This window comes from Bos grunniens, chromosome 3, assembly GCF_055505025.1.
Source record: "Bos grunniens cultivar Pamir isolate PY7600 chromosome 3, Bosgru_T2T1.0, whole genome shotgun sequence".
NCBI lineage: Eukaryota > Metazoa > Chordata > Mammalia > Artiodactyla > Bovidae > Bos > Bos grunniens.
Genome location: NC_141167.1, coordinates 91,995,966 through 92,014,347, shown reverse-complemented (window position 1 = coordinate 92,014,347; position 18,382 = coordinate 91,995,966). Strand labels below are relative to the sequence as shown.

At 38.8% G+C, this 18,382-nt stretch overlaps 1 protein-coding gene across 19 annotated transcripts in view; it reads right to left on the bottom strand.

Annotated features, from left to right (window-relative positions):
• HIPK1 (homeodomain interacting protein kinase 1) overlaps nucleotides 1-18,382 on the bottom strand; it is a 54,572-nt gene that overhangs the window by 4,874 nt on the left and 31,316 nt on the right. For 5 of the 19 annotated variants that reach the window (XM_086391934.1, XM_086391950.1, XM_086391932.1 and 2 more), the window contains 11 exons: nucleotides 17,517-17,603; nucleotides 16,383-16,567; nucleotides 15,856-16,018; nucleotides 14,837-15,062; nucleotides 10,133-10,254; nucleotides 9,054-9,188; nucleotides 6,317-6,459; nucleotides 5,735-5,917; nucleotides 5,052-5,258; nucleotides 3,118-3,359; nucleotides 965-1,095 (listed from right to left, as the gene is read on the bottom strand). In XM_086391934.1, the coding sequence (XP_086248060.1) occupies nucleotides 965-1,095; nucleotides 3,118-3,359; nucleotides 5,052-5,258; nucleotides 5,735-5,917; nucleotides 6,317-6,459; nucleotides 9,054-9,188; nucleotides 10,133-10,254; nucleotides 14,837-15,062; nucleotides 15,856-16,018; nucleotides 16,383-16,567; nucleotides 17,517-17,603 (1,824 nt within the window). Of the gene's footprint in view, nucleotides 1-149; nucleotides 255-964; nucleotides 1,096-3,117; nucleotides 3,360-5,051; nucleotides 5,259-5,734; nucleotides 5,918-6,316; nucleotides 6,460-9,053; nucleotides 9,189-10,132; nucleotides 10,255-14,836; nucleotides 15,063-15,855; nucleotides 16,019-16,382; nucleotides 16,568-17,516; nucleotides 17,604-18,382 lie in introns of all 19 variants that reach the window. The other 14 variants (XM_086391946.1, XM_086391943.1, XM_086391945.1 and 11 more) reach the window with 6 other exon arrangements.

Sequence of the window (18,382 nt, the reverse complement as noted above, 5' to 3'; positions counted from 1 at the left end):
CATCCATCCCTCTGCCTCCTGGCAGAACAGATCCTAACCCAGCCCAAACAGCAGCAGTTTGTTCTCCAGTATGACAGAGAAAAGGGGGAAATCAAGAGTTCACAGGGGTTACCCACTCCTACGAGTGAGCAACTGTTGACTCAACTCACCCTATTCTGGCGTCAGTGACTTTGAATCTTCCCTACCCTCTCTTCCTTGCCATTGTTTCTTTTGTTCTCCTCTAAGTTCTTCACATCCCTCTTGAATTGTGGTGCCTAAAACACATGCACTAACTCGAACGCACATCTGCACTTGTATGTGCTCTCTCTCTCTCACACACACACACATGTGTACACAAACCCACAGTTACACCCTCACAGTTACACTTTCTCACTGCTAATAGCTTCCATACAAGCACCATAATTTTAGCTGAGGAAAAAGTGAACACAAATAGAGTAGGGACCCTCCCCACCCATCGGAAGATCAGATGCGGGGAGAAGAGCCCGAAATCCCAGACTCAAGCAACATGTAAGACTAGAACCAGTAGATTAAGTGTACAGACAGCTTTTCACTGTCCCTTGCTTCAAGTAAACAGTATGAGGCTCAAGTTATTTATGACCCAGGAGATAAAAGAAGAGAATCTGGTCTCAACGCTGGTGGTAGTGCAGAACTAGGCATGGACTAAAGCATCCTTGGTGCTTTCTAAATTCCAGACATTTCTCTAATTACCCAGGACAGACTCGGAAGGTCTGATGGAAAATCTGGATCGTATACTCTGAACACACTCATGGAGGGAATAAAGAGACACAGCACATGCAGATACGATGCGGGCCATGGAACACCAAGCTGTTTAACACAAAAGGTGCTTCATTTGGCTTTATTCAGCAATCCAGCCAGAAGCAGGTTTCTCCAGGAAGCAACAATAGGGGGGATCCCAAACAGAAAGCAGCAGCCCCTAGCTGCTAAGGGTAAGCCCCTAGCTTACCTGGCTAAGGTTGAGTGGCTGCGCTGCACTGGTCCCCCCGCGTTGAGCTCGGTACCCTGTGGGGGTGATACAGCATCCAGATGACTGCCCACTCACTGAAGCCACTGGCTTGGTCTTACTGCTCAGGAGACCTAAAAAAAGGGTCAGCCAGGCCTTAGTAATGAGCAGACATGGGCTCAGTATCACTGAGCTAAACCTCACATGGCACCACATTAATCAGCCCATGTCTATATGAAGTTTGCAAGAGTTGAGGTTGCATGTGTATCTTATTTCCTCAATTATATTTACACCAGAGGAACAAAAACTATATTATCTCTTTTTGTCCTCCTACAGAGCTCCAAGAGGGTCTTCAGAAGGGTCACTTCAGTAAATGGTATCTGATCTCCAGTAAAGTGTTAAGGTACTATTAGAAATATAAACGCAAGTAAGAACAGACCCTGCTCCCAAGAAGCCTAGGGTTTTATGTATGAAGGAATTAAACAAGAACAGAAATGACAATGTGAAACTGAGTAAGATACCGGTAATACTTCGGAACATTAAGGTGTCAAAGGGGTTTAAAGGAAGACAAGATTGTATCTTGTTGGGCATTCACTGTCTCTTGAAATTCGAAGAAACCACAGCTGAATATAAGCATGATCAGTTTTCAAAATTTTGCTTCCTTCTGTGGCCTCATGAGGAAAACTGGAGCATATATTCAGTGACTGGCGGAGCATCCTATTTACTTTGGACCCAGTACAGGACAGAGCTCCTAGTAATGCTGCTCAGGGATTTTCCAGTGGCTTAGTGGTAAAGAATACGCCTGCCAATGCAGGAGTCCTGGGTTCGATCCCTGGATCGGAAAGATCCCTTGGAAGAGGGAATGGCAACCCACTCCAGTCTTCTTGCCTGGAGAATTCCAAGGACAGAGGAGCCTCGTGGGCTATAGCCCATAGGGTTGCAGAGTCAGACATGACTGAAGCAACTTAACACAGCTTGGCATCAGAAAGGTTTGCCTTGTCTGCAGTGGACAGCTACTTCTGAGGAGAAGAACCACACGTCACCCTCAAACTAGAACCCTGCTTATGTCTCTGGTAGTATTATAATTCACAGTAAAATACTAAGTTATAGAAGTATGGAAGGGATGGCTATATTGATGCCAAAAATTCACAGGCCTCTCTATAAAGAGATTATAAAGTTGCCACTGAAAGAGAGCTGCGTCGACTGCGTCGACAAGGACTATATTTTCTGGGACCCCTCGCTTCTAGGTGGGGCCATGTGATGAGTTTTCACTATTTCTGGGGCTAAAGAAGTTACAACTGTGTGTGCCCGCTCCATACTTCCTTCTGACTGGATACTGAGGATTCCAAGGCTCTGATCCCTAACTTACTGCAGGCCTACCAACCAGGAGCACTGGGAACTCATGTGAGTAAGGAGAAAATTTCTATCATGTTAAGCCAGGAAAACTGGGGTTTATTATTACAGTTTGCATTTCATTACCCAATAACTAAACCAGGAAGCCTAACCCCAGCATCTCACAGAATAAAAAAAGATGGAGGTAATTCGGTTGATAATACAACCCATAAAAGCATCACTGCTATGCCATTGGGTAAGAAAAGATCTAAAATGACTACTGCTTTCCAAAACAGCTTTTGTAATCATTTTTAATATTATCAGTATTCAATATTACCCTATTTGTGGACTGTCAAATTTGAATCATCTGTGGCAAAAAAAAAAAACCTGCCTGTGAATTCTCCATGCCTCCCATAACATATGTCTTATCTACCTTTTTCCATCAACGGTGAGTACATTTCTGAGACTCCAAGCTCATTTTTATATTAATCCAAGCAAAATGAACACAAGGAGATAAAAACTGATGGCAAAAAATAATCTCCCATTACAAGGAACTGATTCCCGAATTAGGTAAATTTTAGGAAACTCTGTACCGCTAGTCTGTACCACTGGCACAAGCTGCTGCTGTTGTTTAGTTGCTCAGTCGTGTCCGTCTCTTTGCAACCCTATGGACTTCTGTCCCTGGGATTTCCCAGGCAGAATACTGGAGTGGGTTGCCATTTGCCTCTCCAGGGGATCTTCCTGACCCAGGGACCGAACAGGGATGTGTGTACTAAGGAACACACATTAAAGGAGAATTCAGTTCCAGCTATGACAATACTCACCTGAGGCCTGGGTTGCTACAGTGCAGTCACCAAGCTGAGTTTTCAGTGGAGGTACAATGATGGTGCGGGTGCCAGGGCCATCTCCCACGACTCTGCCAGGCCCCTCCGGAAGGGGCCCACTATTGCCCCGGAGAGCACTCAGGGTCTCAGTGGAGTACGGACTGCTCAAGGAAGAGTCAGAGTCTGGAGAATCATTGACAGTGACGTAACTGATGACATTAGACCTTGCCTTCAGGCCAGAGCTGAGGAGAAGAAAAATACATGAAAATTCAACCTTCTTACAGCAATGTTTCTTTGCTAGTCTCCAGTCCTCTTGTAACAGCAATGATGATAATCATTGTGATAGTAATAATTAACAGTAGTGGCAACAAATTTCTGAATACTTTTTATGCGTCAAGCACTATTCTTACACTCTACATGTATTTCACTGAATCCTCACAACACTTCCATGAAGCAGGTACTCGATCCGTGTTTTGCAGAGAAGGAAACTGAGGCAGAGGGAGATTAAGAAACTTGACTGCAGTCATGCAAGTGGTACGTGGTGAAGACAGGATTCAGACTCAGGACAGAATGACTCCAAAGTACACACTTTTAACAATTATTCTATGTTGCCTCGTAGCCATTCCTATTCACAGTAATTTCAACAGTATTCTTCAAACACCACCTTTTTTCATATCACCCTGCTAGACTATACAGAGAAGGCAGTGGCACCCCACTCCGATACCCTTGCCTGGAAAATCCATGGACGGAGGCGCATGGTAGGCTCCAGTCCATGGGGTCGCTAAGAGTCGGACACGACTGAGTGACTGCACTTTCATGCACTGGAGAAGGAATGGCAACCCACTCCAGTGTTCTTGCCTGGAGAATTCCAGGGACGGGGGAGCCTGGTGGGCTGCTGTCTATGGGGTCACAGAGTCAGACACGACTGAAGCAACTTAGCAGCAGCAGCAACAGCTAGACTATAAGCAGTTCCTTACTGTATCTAACTAAACTTTTCATTATATTTTTTATATATTTTTTATATATAATAATATATATAAAATAAATAATATATTTATTATATATTTTTTAAAAAAGTTTCTTCACAAACTGATCCTTACCTTACTACTTTTACTTTTTCCTTAATTTTAAATAGGCTTTGTTCCAGTCAAAGCAATCCTGCTGGTTATATAATTTTTGTCATTATTATGTTCCTCAGTGGAAAATTTACTTTTTTCTTCCCCAAATCAGTTCAATGACCACTCTCAAAACTTAGTTATCACCTCTTCTATATGCCAAACACCAAAAACCCAATGAAAAAGAACACAGAACAATCAAGGCAACTGACTATGCTCAGACCAAGAGAGGTGTGTATCACAGTCCTTGAATGTATCCACTCTCTCTTAGTTCACTGCTCAATTAAACTTGGATTAAGGTGTTGGGATAAAAGGAAACAATCTGGTACTTAAATTCTTAAGCTGAATGATCATGTAGCAGTAGGGGGAAAGAAGGCAGCCCTACTTAAACTCTACCTCTTCCAACGAGGTCTGTTTACATAAAAAACTACATGAATTTCAAATAATCTCATATCTTCCAACTTGTTCCAATCAACTGTTGTTTATATGCTTCTGTTACAGTATCTGTTTTCAGACTCTGAAGTTCTTTAAAAGCAGGGGATCATGTCTATAGTATATAATGTGCATTCTAAGCCAGAGTAGCCTGAGTAACCATCAAATGTATCTGAACGAATGACTTAACTGATGAACGTAAGTAATATTAAAGAAAACCTGACAATGTTCAGTGATGGAAACTTCAGTGTTCTGGCCCACTCACAAAAGGCCATGCTTCCAAAATAGCCCTTTTCAGTCATTCCTTTCACAGCCACTATTCTGAAGCCAATAGACTAAGACCAAGAGTAGGAGCCACAGAGCCAGGGAAACTTTCACCTGTCTTACCTATTGGGTTTGTATTTGTTGTCCTCTTCCTCATCAGTGTCGCTGCGGATGGTGATGACACTCACAGCAGGGCTGGGAGTATCTGGAATGATGATTGGCTGATGCTGATCCTGAACAGGAACTAGGGAATTATAAGAAGATGTGGTACGGAGGGGGCTGCTCCCAACCAGAGAGTAAACTTGAGACGGCAGAACATCCAGAGAGGACCTGCAACAAAAAGTCATAAGAAAGCTCATTCAGGCTTGGTCCCCCAAACTATAATAGATAACTTACCCCCAGAACTCTTTGATTTCTTTTTACCAGATCATTAAGCCAATATATTTAACTATAAAAGTTATAAACTAACTGCTCTAGCCAGAGTTTCCAGGGGCAAGAACACCAAAATTAGAATACAGATTTTATTTTTGTATGCCTTTTTACCCTGTGGTTAAATTTCACTGTGTAAAGTGGGCAAAAAAATAAAACATCAGCCAAAATCAGGCTGGATTCAAAGTAGCAGCAGAAAGAAATGATTAGTGTAACCAGGACACCTCTGTTCTGTGTGCATGCCCAAAGGTTAGCTCTTTTCAATTTGGCAGCTTCTTGCTGCTTCATACCAAAAGTGTCTATAATCCACACTCTAAATGCCAGGCAACATCTCTCTCAAACTGGCAGTTTAACTATCAGCCCTAACAGAGACTTACTTAGAAGAGACTGGAGCAGACTGTTTATTCTTCTTTGAAGGAAGGGAACTGGATTGTTGTTGTCTGACAACATGGGCAACGCCAACATTAAGGGGCTGAGCAGTGGCCAATGTCACGTGGTTCGTCAGCAAGGATGGCTGCTGCATGATAGTGCTGTACTGGTTGCCATGAGAGTGGGCATTCCTGTATCAACAGAAAGAGAAGCGTGAATGCCGAAAACGCTCAGAAATTAGGACCACATAGGTACAAAAAGCAATGAAAACAACCAAATAAATATTTTTTATTTAAGGCTGGGCATCTGGATTATAAAGCTTTGGGGGCTTTCACTGTATGGTTTCTAATTGTAGAAGACTTCCTTTAAATCTGAAGAAATCAATTCCTGAACTTAGAACCTATTGTTTCCCTGTATTCGAAGTTTTCTTGTAACTCCATCTCCTAGCCTGATATTGATTCTTTTCTTCAAGGATTTCACAGAGATAAATCTTTCCCTTATTTTCTTCCTGTCTCACCAAATCTTCAAGAGCCCCTTCCCTAAGGGATCTGCCCTTGTAAATCTCCCAGAGAGGAACACAGGGCACTTGCCTCCAGTCTGTGAGCTGCTGGCCGCTGCCCATGGCCTCTGGGATCACTGCAGTGGGCTGGACAGAGTTGTGTAGAGCTACCCCAGGCAACTGTTGCCAAGTGGAAGGCAGGAGAATTTGTTGGGTTCCTCCAGGCCAAGCCTGCTGTAAGGAAACACACACAAAAAGATCCAGACTTGACTCATTCTTGGCTTTTTATTTTTGTTTTTTTTTTAGATGAAAGAAAAATTCATATCTTAAAAGAAGTTCCTTGTAGATTGTTAACTTGCAGAGATTAAAAAAGGAAGGTCAGAGGGGCTCAAGGTTACAAGTCTCATACACAGGGAAAAAGAATGCATTGCTTTCTCTTAGCCACCTCCATAACCTGACCACCAGGGTATTAAAGAAAGGCAGATCCCTGTGGTTAAGAGTTTCTACTGCACTGCAGAGTAAAGAGGTAAGCTCCTGTTAAATGCTGAAGTAATATTTTTGCAAAGGGTCTAAAAATGTCCCTAGAAAGAATTAAGACAACTCCCTTGAGATTAAAAATAAGAATTTAAAAATGTGAGTGCCAATCAGATAAAAGACATCAGGTCAATTCGACCCATAAAACAAAGAGAAGAATTGTTCCTTTTTAAAAGTGTAGTACTCGGAAAATGGAGCCAGATGTGGATGACCAAAGGCCAAAATCCTTTGGCAAACAAGCTTATGCCAGCAAGAGAAAACTAACATTATTTATAGTCATGTGATAGAATTTTTTAAAGGCAACAAAAAAAATATTTAAGAAATAGATGGAGTGTACCATATTTTGTTTTTAGTAGTTTCCTAAAATATGTGTAATTTGTAAGAACATAACTTGACATAAAAACTAATCACTGAAACAAAATACATTATTTGTAGTTTTTAACAAGCCATGCCACTTGCAATAGATATCAACAAATATGTTTTCTGTACTTCTTATGAAAATTGTGGCATTTCCTTTAAAAAAAGGGAACAGATTTAAAGTCTGCTTTTTAAACCTGAATTCTACAGTACAATCACCTACAATGTCTGAGTACATATTGTTCTGTTTCTTGAATTTCAAACTGCAAGGCCATCAACACACTTGTTTTAAAAATATTTCTGCAAGTAACAGATCCACTTGTTACAAATACCGGTTCCAAACAAGAAGCCTTCAAATTAGAGAAACTGCAAACATGTCTGCTACCATAAGCAGAATTCAAAACAAAACAAAACAGAAAATAAGAGAAGTATGTTAAGTCACACCATGCGTCTTTCCATAAGCCAACACCTGCACAAGACAAAGCATGTAGTTTAATACAGAGCAAGAAGTAACATTTCAACGTGAGGCAGAAATCTGGCGTTCCAAGCGACGAACTGTTTTGACAGAGGAAGAGCAAAAATATGCAAAGCTTAGCAAATGACTAGTGCAAACTTAAGAGAAGCAGCAAAGGAGAAATGTCAACTACCATTCCCAACCTCAAAACTATAGGTGTGCAAGTTAAAACCAGTGGCTTGGATCACTCCAAGCTGGAAATTTATCTGACTCCCTTATACTCAGCATTTATGTTTATGATGGAATTATTTTGGCGGTGACAGACTTTTAAACTGGAAACCAAACAAACCCCAGCAACCAAAATATGTATTCTAAAAGTGTTTTCACTCACATGAGTCCTTGAGAAACAACAAAAGAAATTTAAAGCCACTTTGAAAGATGGGGAAGTATCAGGATTCAACAGTATCAAATAGGTTTTCAAATGCTTATCTGATTTTAATTTTTAAATAACAAATGCTGGACGTCAAATAAATAATTCTAACCACCCCCCCAAAACCAAAACACATCCAAAAATCACTGTTAGTGTTCCAAATGTTGAAATATACCTCAAAGTTCTGTTTGTTTTCTAATTTCTAAGACCCATACTACTACATTTGATGCTGTATTTAATAATTTTTCTCCATGACTTTTGATAACAAAGATATTATTCTTAAAGTTTTTCAATCATATTTTCACCTTGGTATAAAGACCTATTCGTAAAATCATTTATTTACCTATAAATGAGTTCACTTTTGATTTCAACCAACAAATGAAATATGATCTAAAAAGGCTCTAAAGGGAACATGTTTAAATGGAAGCTATAAGCTGCCAATGATCATGAGTGGCAAAGAGTTATCTTCATAGGTTCATGGAGGGAAAGTTAATACCAACTGGTGAATAAATTAAGAGAATCTTAAACATTTCTACATGCACAAAACGTTTAGAAGCTTGAAACAGTAGGTAAAGGAAGGAAGCTAACTTGCCAAAGAGTTCAAATTTTGGCCATCCAGGTACCTGTAGCAGAGCCAAACTAAAGGCCACCTCCTTCATTCTTAAGGTTCAGAAGATAAAAGATAGGGCAGAGAACAGATGGCAGTGCTGAAGCTCTTCTGAGGCTACACCAAGAGCTTTCATCACATTAGGCTGGCAAAGAAGAACCAAAGGATCTGACTCTTTCAGAGTCACACTGAACACCAGAGTCAAACAGTGAGTGCTTCAGCAAATGTCAGGGAGGAAAACAATGAGACATTAAAGATGTAGCAAGAACACAGCCACAAGATGGCACATGCTTCCATGCCCTCTGCAAAGACTAAGTTAAAAAAATCTTTTTTGAAAAATGAGAAAACCAGAAAAAAAACAGAACAAAAACAAACAGGAAAAAATTAAAAATAAGAAAGAAACCAAAGAAACTCCGTTAGTAACACAATCAAGTGAGGGGAATTACCAGTACAGCGGCAGTCTGTTCAACCAGCGCCGGCCGGCCGGCTGCGCAGCTCAGAGTAAAGGGCACCGCATACTGCGGTGTGATGGTGGCTACTTGAGGGTGAAGAGTTGCTACCATTAGTGGTGTACAGCTTCCCTGAAATGTAGATTAGGCAGGTGAGTGAAACAAACACCGAGGCAGGTTATCTGGATTCAGAAGGGTTTTCAATCCCCCCCCAAGTTATTACCAACAAAATGCAGTAGTTTCACATCACTTAAAATTCATGTACCAAACACAACTTTCCCCTCCAACTTCGCACAGCATTGGCCAACTAGGTCAAATGTCAATGGCCTAAAGCAAAAAAAATATATAGGAATCCTTCTTGGACCAGATTCAGAGGATCAGGAAACTGAGTTACTAAAAAACTCAGTTAACAGCATGTATTAAGACTTTCTCTTCCTCCTGCTCACAAAATGAGGGTTTTGGATTTCAGGATTTGCTATATGTCGTGGACCACAAACATTTACATACAGAATTTAAAATACAGTATCTGTTGTTTATAGGAATATTTCATGAGTTTCTTGATCACCTTAGTTGCATTTTGCATGGCAGGTATAAAGTTTTAAAACTTTCTACAGCCTAGTTAAACACAAGGAATGAAGGGATGTATTACTTGAAGAGATATCCTGATATGATCCAACCTCTCAACTATGATGAAATTCTCAAAGAGTAAAGGGGACACAGAGCAAAAGGGAAACCTTTTACTTTTAGAATTCAAGTGTTGTTACATGTTGTACTTTAAGAGCATCTAGATAAAAGATTAACTTCATCCTACAAAATTAAATTTACTCAGGGGACAATTTCTCAAAGTCTGGCTATTTAAGCCTCCAAGTCTAAGGAAGACAATGGCAGAGCTGCAATAGCATTAGGAATGAGTATATCATTCCATTATAGATGTTCCATTTTAAGTCCACTGAATATGACCAAGAAAGATCTTATGGTCAAAGCAGATTTCATTTTCTAGGACCAAATATCTGATTCTCAACAGTGCTTCGGAGAACTTCAGCACTACTGAGTGTCCAAGCTGCTCTGGCCCTTACCTGCGTGAGGACCCCTGACTGTATCTGCAGTGGCTGAGCAGCTGGTGCCTGGGGGACAATTGGCACTGCATTATCCATCCTCACAGGGAATCCAGAGTGTTTTGTTGTTGCTTGTAGTCCAGCTGTAAAAAGCAACATCACAGTTATATTGCTTTGCTAGGTGTGGGGGGTACTACCTGTCTGGGGGCTTTTTGGTTTTTAGCTTTTCAGTTCAAATAATCACCACCCAGGTTTTCGTTCTAGACACTTCAAACAAAGGAGTTTCACCCAAGTCTGAGAAGTTAAGTAAAGGGTGACTTGGTTCCCTTCAGGTTAGATCAATAGAAAGATGCTTGATAGGGGGAGGGCTACTTTCAGGAAATTCTAAAATTTTTTTTTATCCAACAAAGCTTAAAACATTACACTCATTCCACTCCCATTAACAGTAGAGGCAAAAATAAACAACTCTGCTTAGTAAGTTACATTCACCTTTTAATCCATTAAAGACAGAAAAACACTTGAGCATTTAAAAAAATATAATCTATTAAAAGCAAAGACTTCATAACTTTTGGTTAGATAAGGAACATTATAAAAAGCTCAATAATTTATTATCTCAGTCATCTTTTTGTTTAGAATATTTTAAGGGGATGTTTTTACTCAACTCCTCAAAAATATATTACCTAGGTCACAAATTAGTCATATATTTTATCCTTAACCAGTATGTGAACTGAAGGAATTATACCTAGGATAAAAGTATTTTAAAAGTAGACATTGTGGTTTACAGAAATACTTTTCACTACTTATTTTAGAAATCTGCTCTCATCACTAACAGCTTTCTAAGACTCTTTCGTAGTTAATGGAAAGCTAAGAAAATTAAGAACTTTTTGTTGCCTTTAAAACAATGACCGTATCTCATTACTGTTTTACTCATTATCCTCTGGGCACACATGCTGAAGAAATGTTTTCTACAAATCAGGAGTATCTCATTCTGGGGAAAAAAGGAGGCTCAAGATCGTTCCACCTTTTGCTAAGACTTGAGAAAAGAACCTTCAAAGCTTTCTTTTAAACCTATCCTGTCAAAGCTTTCTATGTAGAGAATTTAAGTTTCTATTATGTCTCTAATTCACTAAAGCTTGCATTTTTGTTAAAAGAGAGGATATAGCCATTTTAATTAGAATACTCTGTCAGTGACACTTTCTGGGCTATCACCAACTAGTTTCTCTGAAACTTACTATGGAGGTATCAAATGAGCACAACTCATACACTCTAATATGTTGCTTCTGGCAATTTTCCATTTCGTAGTTCAAGTAACTTAGTAACTAACTGTCATACAGGAAAACATAATCCAGAAATGTACAAAGTAAAAGAGACTAGTAAAATAAGAATTATAGAATACTCTAATAATAACTTTTAAAAAAGTGCTACTTACATAAAAATAAAAGGGAACAAATTCAGGTATCCAGATTTAAAAAAATACCAGTCATTCTTCCTAAGGCAACGCTATTTAATTAGAAAGCTGCTGCTGCTAAGTCACATCAGTCGTGTCCGACTCTGTGCGATCCCATAGACAGAAGTCCACCAGGCTCCTCTGTCCCTGGGATCCTCCAGGCAAAAACACTGGAGTGGGTTCCCATTTCCTTCTCCAGTGCATGAAAGTGAGAAGTGAAAGTGAAGTTGCTCAGTCGTGCCCGACTCTTAGCGGCCCCATGGACTGTAGCCTACCAGGCTCCTCCGTCCATGGGATTTTCCAGGCAAGAGAACTGGAGTGGGGTGCCATTGCCTTCTCCGAATTAGAAAGCTAGGTAACATCAAAATTCTTGTCTATATCCCCATGGCTTAGCTACATTATTATATTATTGTAATAGCCTACAAATTGTTAGGAACTGAGGAGACAAAATTTAGAAAGAAATGTTCACTATAGAAGCTTATCTTTGTCTCCTAGGATGATGAAATAAAAGAGGACAAATTACAGAATAATAGTTGCTACTGAGCAAAATGTATATCTATTTTGGTCAAACAGAAAGCAGTATTTATATACCGACCCACAAATGTGACTCTAAGTATTAGATTGCTACAGTAATTTAGGCTAAACCACAGCAGTCAAGATAGTTTAAAACTAGCTTTTCCAGGGAAGCCCCAAGTGGAAACAAAGAATTAACCAAAGGCAGCACTTTGGGAAGGCTCTCCCTGGGCCCTGAACTAAAAGTATTAAAGTTTTATTTTTGTTTTTGAACACAGCCCTTTAAATTAAAACAAAAAACCATGAAAGTATGGAAAGAAGAGTAAAACTATCTAATGATGAGGATCTACTCTCCTCTAAGTATAGGCATCTTATAAAAGAGACGATGGTGAAACAGAAGACGGCAAACCTGTCCTAGAAGACTGTTGGGCAGAAACCAGCATATGGCTACGGCTGGCAAATCAACTGACAACTCTTTACCACTATTTGAGTTTAAATACTGAAAGGCAGTAAAGAATAACACCATATATAAACTATGGGCCTCACTGCCTGGGTTCAAACTGTGGTTCTACCACTAACCAGTCATAAAAAAACTGGGCAGATGAGGGAATCATGATCAATTTTTTCATCTACAAACTGGGGATAATGACATTACCCACTTCCAAAGGTTGGTTGTGAGGATGAATTAATACATGTAAAAGCACTTAGAACATTATCTGAGTAATACATATCAGTTTTCAACACTGTCATCACTTTATTCTAAAACTCCCTTTCCTCTGGAAATTTTAAAATTTGCTCTATATAGCTCCTCAGGTTATTTAGGCTTCCTATATACGGAAACTCCAGTACTTTGGCTACCTCATGCGAAGAGTTGACTCATTAGAAAAGACTCTGATGCTGGGAGGGATTGGGGGCAAGAGGAGAAGGGGACGACAGAGGATGAGATGGCTGGATGGCATCACCGACTCAATGGACGTTGAGTCTCAGTGAACTCCGGGAGTTGGTGATGGACAGGGAGGCCTGGCGTGCTGCGATTCATGGGGTTGCAAAGAGTCGGACACGACTGAGCTACTGATCTGATCTGATATACGAAAAAATTTTCTAAAGCTATACTTACCTAATTATACCAAAACCAGTTAAACCACTTTTCCCTTCTACCTCTTCTGTTTACATTTTTCTTTGTTAAAAGAACTAGAAGTTCTTCTGCCTCATCTCTTAAATCATCTGAGAAGCAGCAGAAAACTTCAGAGTCCCACATCTGAAAATTGTTACAATGAAACTCACTTTGGAAAAGGTGATGGGGAAGGAGATGGCTATTTGCTAAGTAGAAGAATCACTCAACGTATGATAACCCAAAGTACAGAATTTACTATGAAGCACACGCAAAAAATAATTAGGTAAATTAGGCTAAATTTGCATTTACGGATTTTGAATCTGCTCCTCCGCTCTCCCTGTGGTTTCTCCCTGGTTTACATCGCTATCGCTCTCCTGTCCTCCCGGTAATCTCTCAGTCTCCCCTAGCCCCTCTTTGCCTTCTGCTTGCTCCAACTCTGTCAGAAACCAAACAAACAAGAGAGTCACAGTCAATAAGTAACTGAAGTAAAAAGATAAAAATGCTAACTGCTTCTATGTGAATTTCTATGAGTAGCCTGAATCCAGGTTTATTCCCAGAGGACACTGACACTGACTTTCTAATGGGAAAGTCAAGATGTTGTCAGAATATATCCTTAAAATAATTTAACTTTTTAAATTATTTTTTAAATGGTTCATGAGATCAATGAACACTGAACAACAATGAGAAAATGAGCAAGGATGGAAATGTGAAAATCAAAATCTTATTGTAACACATCAGTGAGAGCTCCCTTCTTCAGCTACTCTGTTCCTGTTGATAGGCGTTTGTAGGAACAACATAATTTATAAGCTGAAGCAGATAATCTTAATAATGCCTTCCTCACACAAATACCTCAGCTTGTAGAATTTTTCAGTTCAATAATGATCTTTATTTCTGAATATAACTTAAGAGATGCCTATATTTTTAAACATGAGTTTTACATTTTTGAATGAAATTACTTTTTCATTTGGAATACTAATTTTATTTTATAATGGAATGATAGAGGAAATATGATTCAGTATACAGCAGTTCTGTTTCAAACAACTTTTTTCAAGATGTATATACTCTGCACATTGAGAAATACATGTTTATGCCAGATACAGGACATTGGTACAAGGTCTCAATGTACAAGAAAACTAGTATTGGGCAATTCAAATATGCTATGCTATGCTAAGTCACTTCAGTCGTGTCCGACTCTGTGTGACCCCATAGACAACAGCCCACCAGGCTCCACTGTCCCTGGGATTCTCCAGGCAAGAACACTGGAGTGGGTTGCCATTTCCTTCTCCAATGCATGAAAGTGAAAAGTGAAAGTGAAGTCACTCAGTCGTGTCCGACTCTTAGCGACCCCATGGACTGCAGCCTACTAGGCTCCTCTGTCCATGGGATTTTCCAGGCAAGAGTACTGGAGTGGGGTGCCATTGCCTTCTATGCAATTCAAATAAGTAAACAGTAATTGAACTCCTACGTGTCAGAGAGTATCATAATTAGACAAGTAACCAGTGTAAAAAAGGTCAGCCTTCTTCAGTTATCTTCGTATCAGAGACTGAGTTTAAATCTATCAAAGATCAAAACTAAGCAAAGAGATACCTAATGAGGAGCTGCCTAAAGCAGGTAGGTCTGATATAGATAATACAAGAGTTTCCCCACTTACTTTGAAAAGCAGGTGGACATACTATAAATGTTTGCTGGAATGGATCTGTCTGAGTGCAAATCTGGGTAGTTCCAGGCTGCAAGGAAACACCTTGCTGGGCGACACCAGGAACGGGTGCTGCAGATGATGGGTACAAAGCTGACTGGTAGTTTAGCAGGGAGACGTCGGAATTAGCCAGAGAAAGAGTAGCAGCTGCTGCAGTAGAACTGGAAGCTAGAACACTGGCCTAAAAATAAAAGGATTACAACCAGTATAAACATTTTCACATACACAGAATCTATCCAGAAAATTAGGAACAAAGTTTTAAAATGTAATGCTAACTGTCTTTGAAATAACTCTCTGCTTAAGAAATTCTTCCTATCTCTAAACTTAAGGTCAATTATAAAGTTGGAAAATAAAAAAACCAAGAATAAAAAACAGTTCTGCTCTAGTTGAAGCTATATAAATAAACCCCTACCTTTTCCTTCTTTGTAAAAAGCTACTGGATATGAGATCCCACAGAATTTCATGTGCTCTTCCATTTAAAAGGTAGAACTAGCTAAGAAATTAGGAAACTTAATGTCTTTAGAAACAAACTTAAATGTAAATATCACTGTTTGGCAAACAAATGCAAAACCACTCTTAATTAATGGAATTCACAGAAACAAAGAAATCAGTGGTTGGTGGGCAGGACAAGATTCCAGTTTATCAGATAAGTAAATTCTGAGGACCTAATATACAGCATTAAAAAAAAAAAAATTACTGAAAACATCTTTTTATACATGTAATGAGAACTATCTAACAAAGAGAGAGTCATTTGGCTGAAGTCAGTACATGAACAGCAATAATAACTAAAGAAGCCAGGTTCCACTTATTTGACTATGCTAAGACTGTTAGCACATGACCAGTAGGTACTATCAGTCTGAAACTTCTTATGAAGCAACCATCAAAGCAAAGAGTGGTTTCTTTACCTCACCCTGTACTCTTACTAGGTTTTATCCCACTTAGGTTCTGAGTTTCCAAAATCATTTACTGAATACCTGATTGTGCACTGTATTGAGTTGGTTGCTGAAGCTCATAGTTAGATTTGTGCTTGTATTTGGGGCAACATGTGTGGTGAAGGGACTCTTGATCTGACTCACTGTATCATACATGTGGACCCTCCGTTTGCAGATCTCCATGTTCTGGAAACAAGACTTAACACTGAAAAAGAGATTAAAAAGTCAATGAAATAAAATCTCTGATTTAAGAAGGCAGCAAATAACTCAAGATAAATACGATCAATGTTTTTCCCTCCTGAGTACTTTCAGAGAAAATGAACCAAGGATCTTTCAGAGAAAATGAATCAAGCATTTTTATAACCATAAAGAGGAAAAACACACATCTAATTTTTAATCTCATGACTTTTCAATGAGAAGAAAAACCATCACTGAGCCAAATATGCAAGTACCAAAGCCACTGCTCATGTGATACTTCCATTTAGCTGTAAGATAAACAGAGAACCTGTTGAGTGTAAATCAACAGAGAACTACATCATGACAAAATGCCCAGACCACACTATACTCACTGATTGCTATGTGGAAAATCCAGAAGGTGAGTCATTGTCACAAACTGGTGGTTAAGAGTTTTCAGAGGAGTAATTCTCTTATCTGCATCAATTGTTAGCATTTTTTTTAACAGATCAATGTATTCTCTTCGATCCGCCTTCTCTGCCAACATATCTGTTCCCTCTAAGTCTGTAGACATGTTCACCTTCCAAGGAAAATTTAGAAATACTACAGTTCATCACTTAACCTTTAACGCTGACATTTAACATCTGTGTTGTGTATATATATTTATACATATATAATATTAATATGTATGCTTTGTGTGTGTGTGTGTATGTGTGTGTGTGTGTGTGTGTGTGTGTGTGTGTGTGTGAGAGTTGCTCAGTCGTGTCTGACTCTTTCCGACCCCACGGACTGTAGCCCACCAGGCTTCTCTGTCCATGGAATTCTCCAGGCAAGAATACTGGAGTGGATTGCCATTCCCTTCTCCAGAGGAACTTCTGGGAATCAAACCCTGGTTTCCTGCATGGCAGGCAGATTCTTTACCAATGTATGCTTTATATATAAATACAAATATATGTATATAGATAGATAGACCTTAAGAGAAACACCTGATGAAATTTTTTCACAATGGAAGCTCTTATACTAAAACATTCAATTTGGTACAGTTCATTGGTAGAACAAAGATGAATAAGCTCTTTTCATTCAAAATCTGTATAAAAGAGATTAAACAAAAATGACTGTTATTACTTAAATACAAGTTTCTATTGCTGAAAAGATAAAATGAGACAGTATGTGATTAAACAGAGTTTGGAATAAAAGCCCTAAATAAATGCAGTTTTTATGCAGGAGCTATTTATTCAGTAGAGAAAATGGACAAGAAAGAAACCTTCATAAATAATATTTCAAAATACTGACATGAATCAAGACTAGTTAAGCAAAAGCAAAGGAGAAATAATTCTAAAAATATCCTTTGCTAGGATTCAATCATTCTTTTAATATATGGCAGAATATTAATGTGTTTATGTTAAAAATGAAAAAAGAACCCACTAGATGATGATAAACTGAATCTATCTTTAATATAACTAACGGAAGTGTATCTCTGATTAAGGAGATACACAAATGTCTGACTTTCTGAAACATTCCATACTCACCTGAGCCATATCATCTAAACAATTAAAAATGTACTTTCGAGCTTCTTTTGACTTGATCCCAGTTTCCAATTCATGTTCTTCAGGTGTCTACAAAATACAGTTTTAAAAAAATTCCATCCGTATGATATTTCCACACTTTATTCTAAATTAAAGCCAGATTACAAAGAAACAAGTATCATCATCTTCCCAACCAGAGGTCACAAACATGAAAGTAATTTACAACCAGGAAGTCTTCCAGTAGAGATGGGACCTTGATACCTGGCCTTGCTTTCAACAGTGATAAAATAAATGTGCAACCAATGATGTAGCACAGTTCCTGAAGAATGTCGGTTAAGAACAGACACAGCCATTTTTTTCTAAACACTACTTTCAAATGAAACAATATTTCAAATGCTAACTATTTAAAAGATTCAGAGACACAGAGTACTACTGGATTAATTAAATTACTCACATTTCAATGTTTTCAAGAAAATAGGTAAGGTCTTAATATGGGCAGTTATAAAATTATGCTGTTGTATCATATTTATTGAGAATTCACAAAAAAAAAAACCCCACTACTAAATTACTCTAGTTCTTCCTATCACTCAATGATAAGTAAGCACTACTCTCCATGCCCTCTTCTTAGCTGCTGATTCAAATATATAAAATAATCTCAGCCAACTGTACTGGAATTTAATGTTTTTTTTTTTTTTTAAACTGAGGATAAGGCATATGGATACAATGAAATAATTTCTCGAAGTATTTCCTCCTGCAAATATACATTCTCACTGCCCACCCTCCTTCACCTCAATTTAATAACTAAACTTTGAATTCAAATTGAGATTAAGGAGTACAGGAATGAGTAGTATAGAACAATAAAAGTCAGA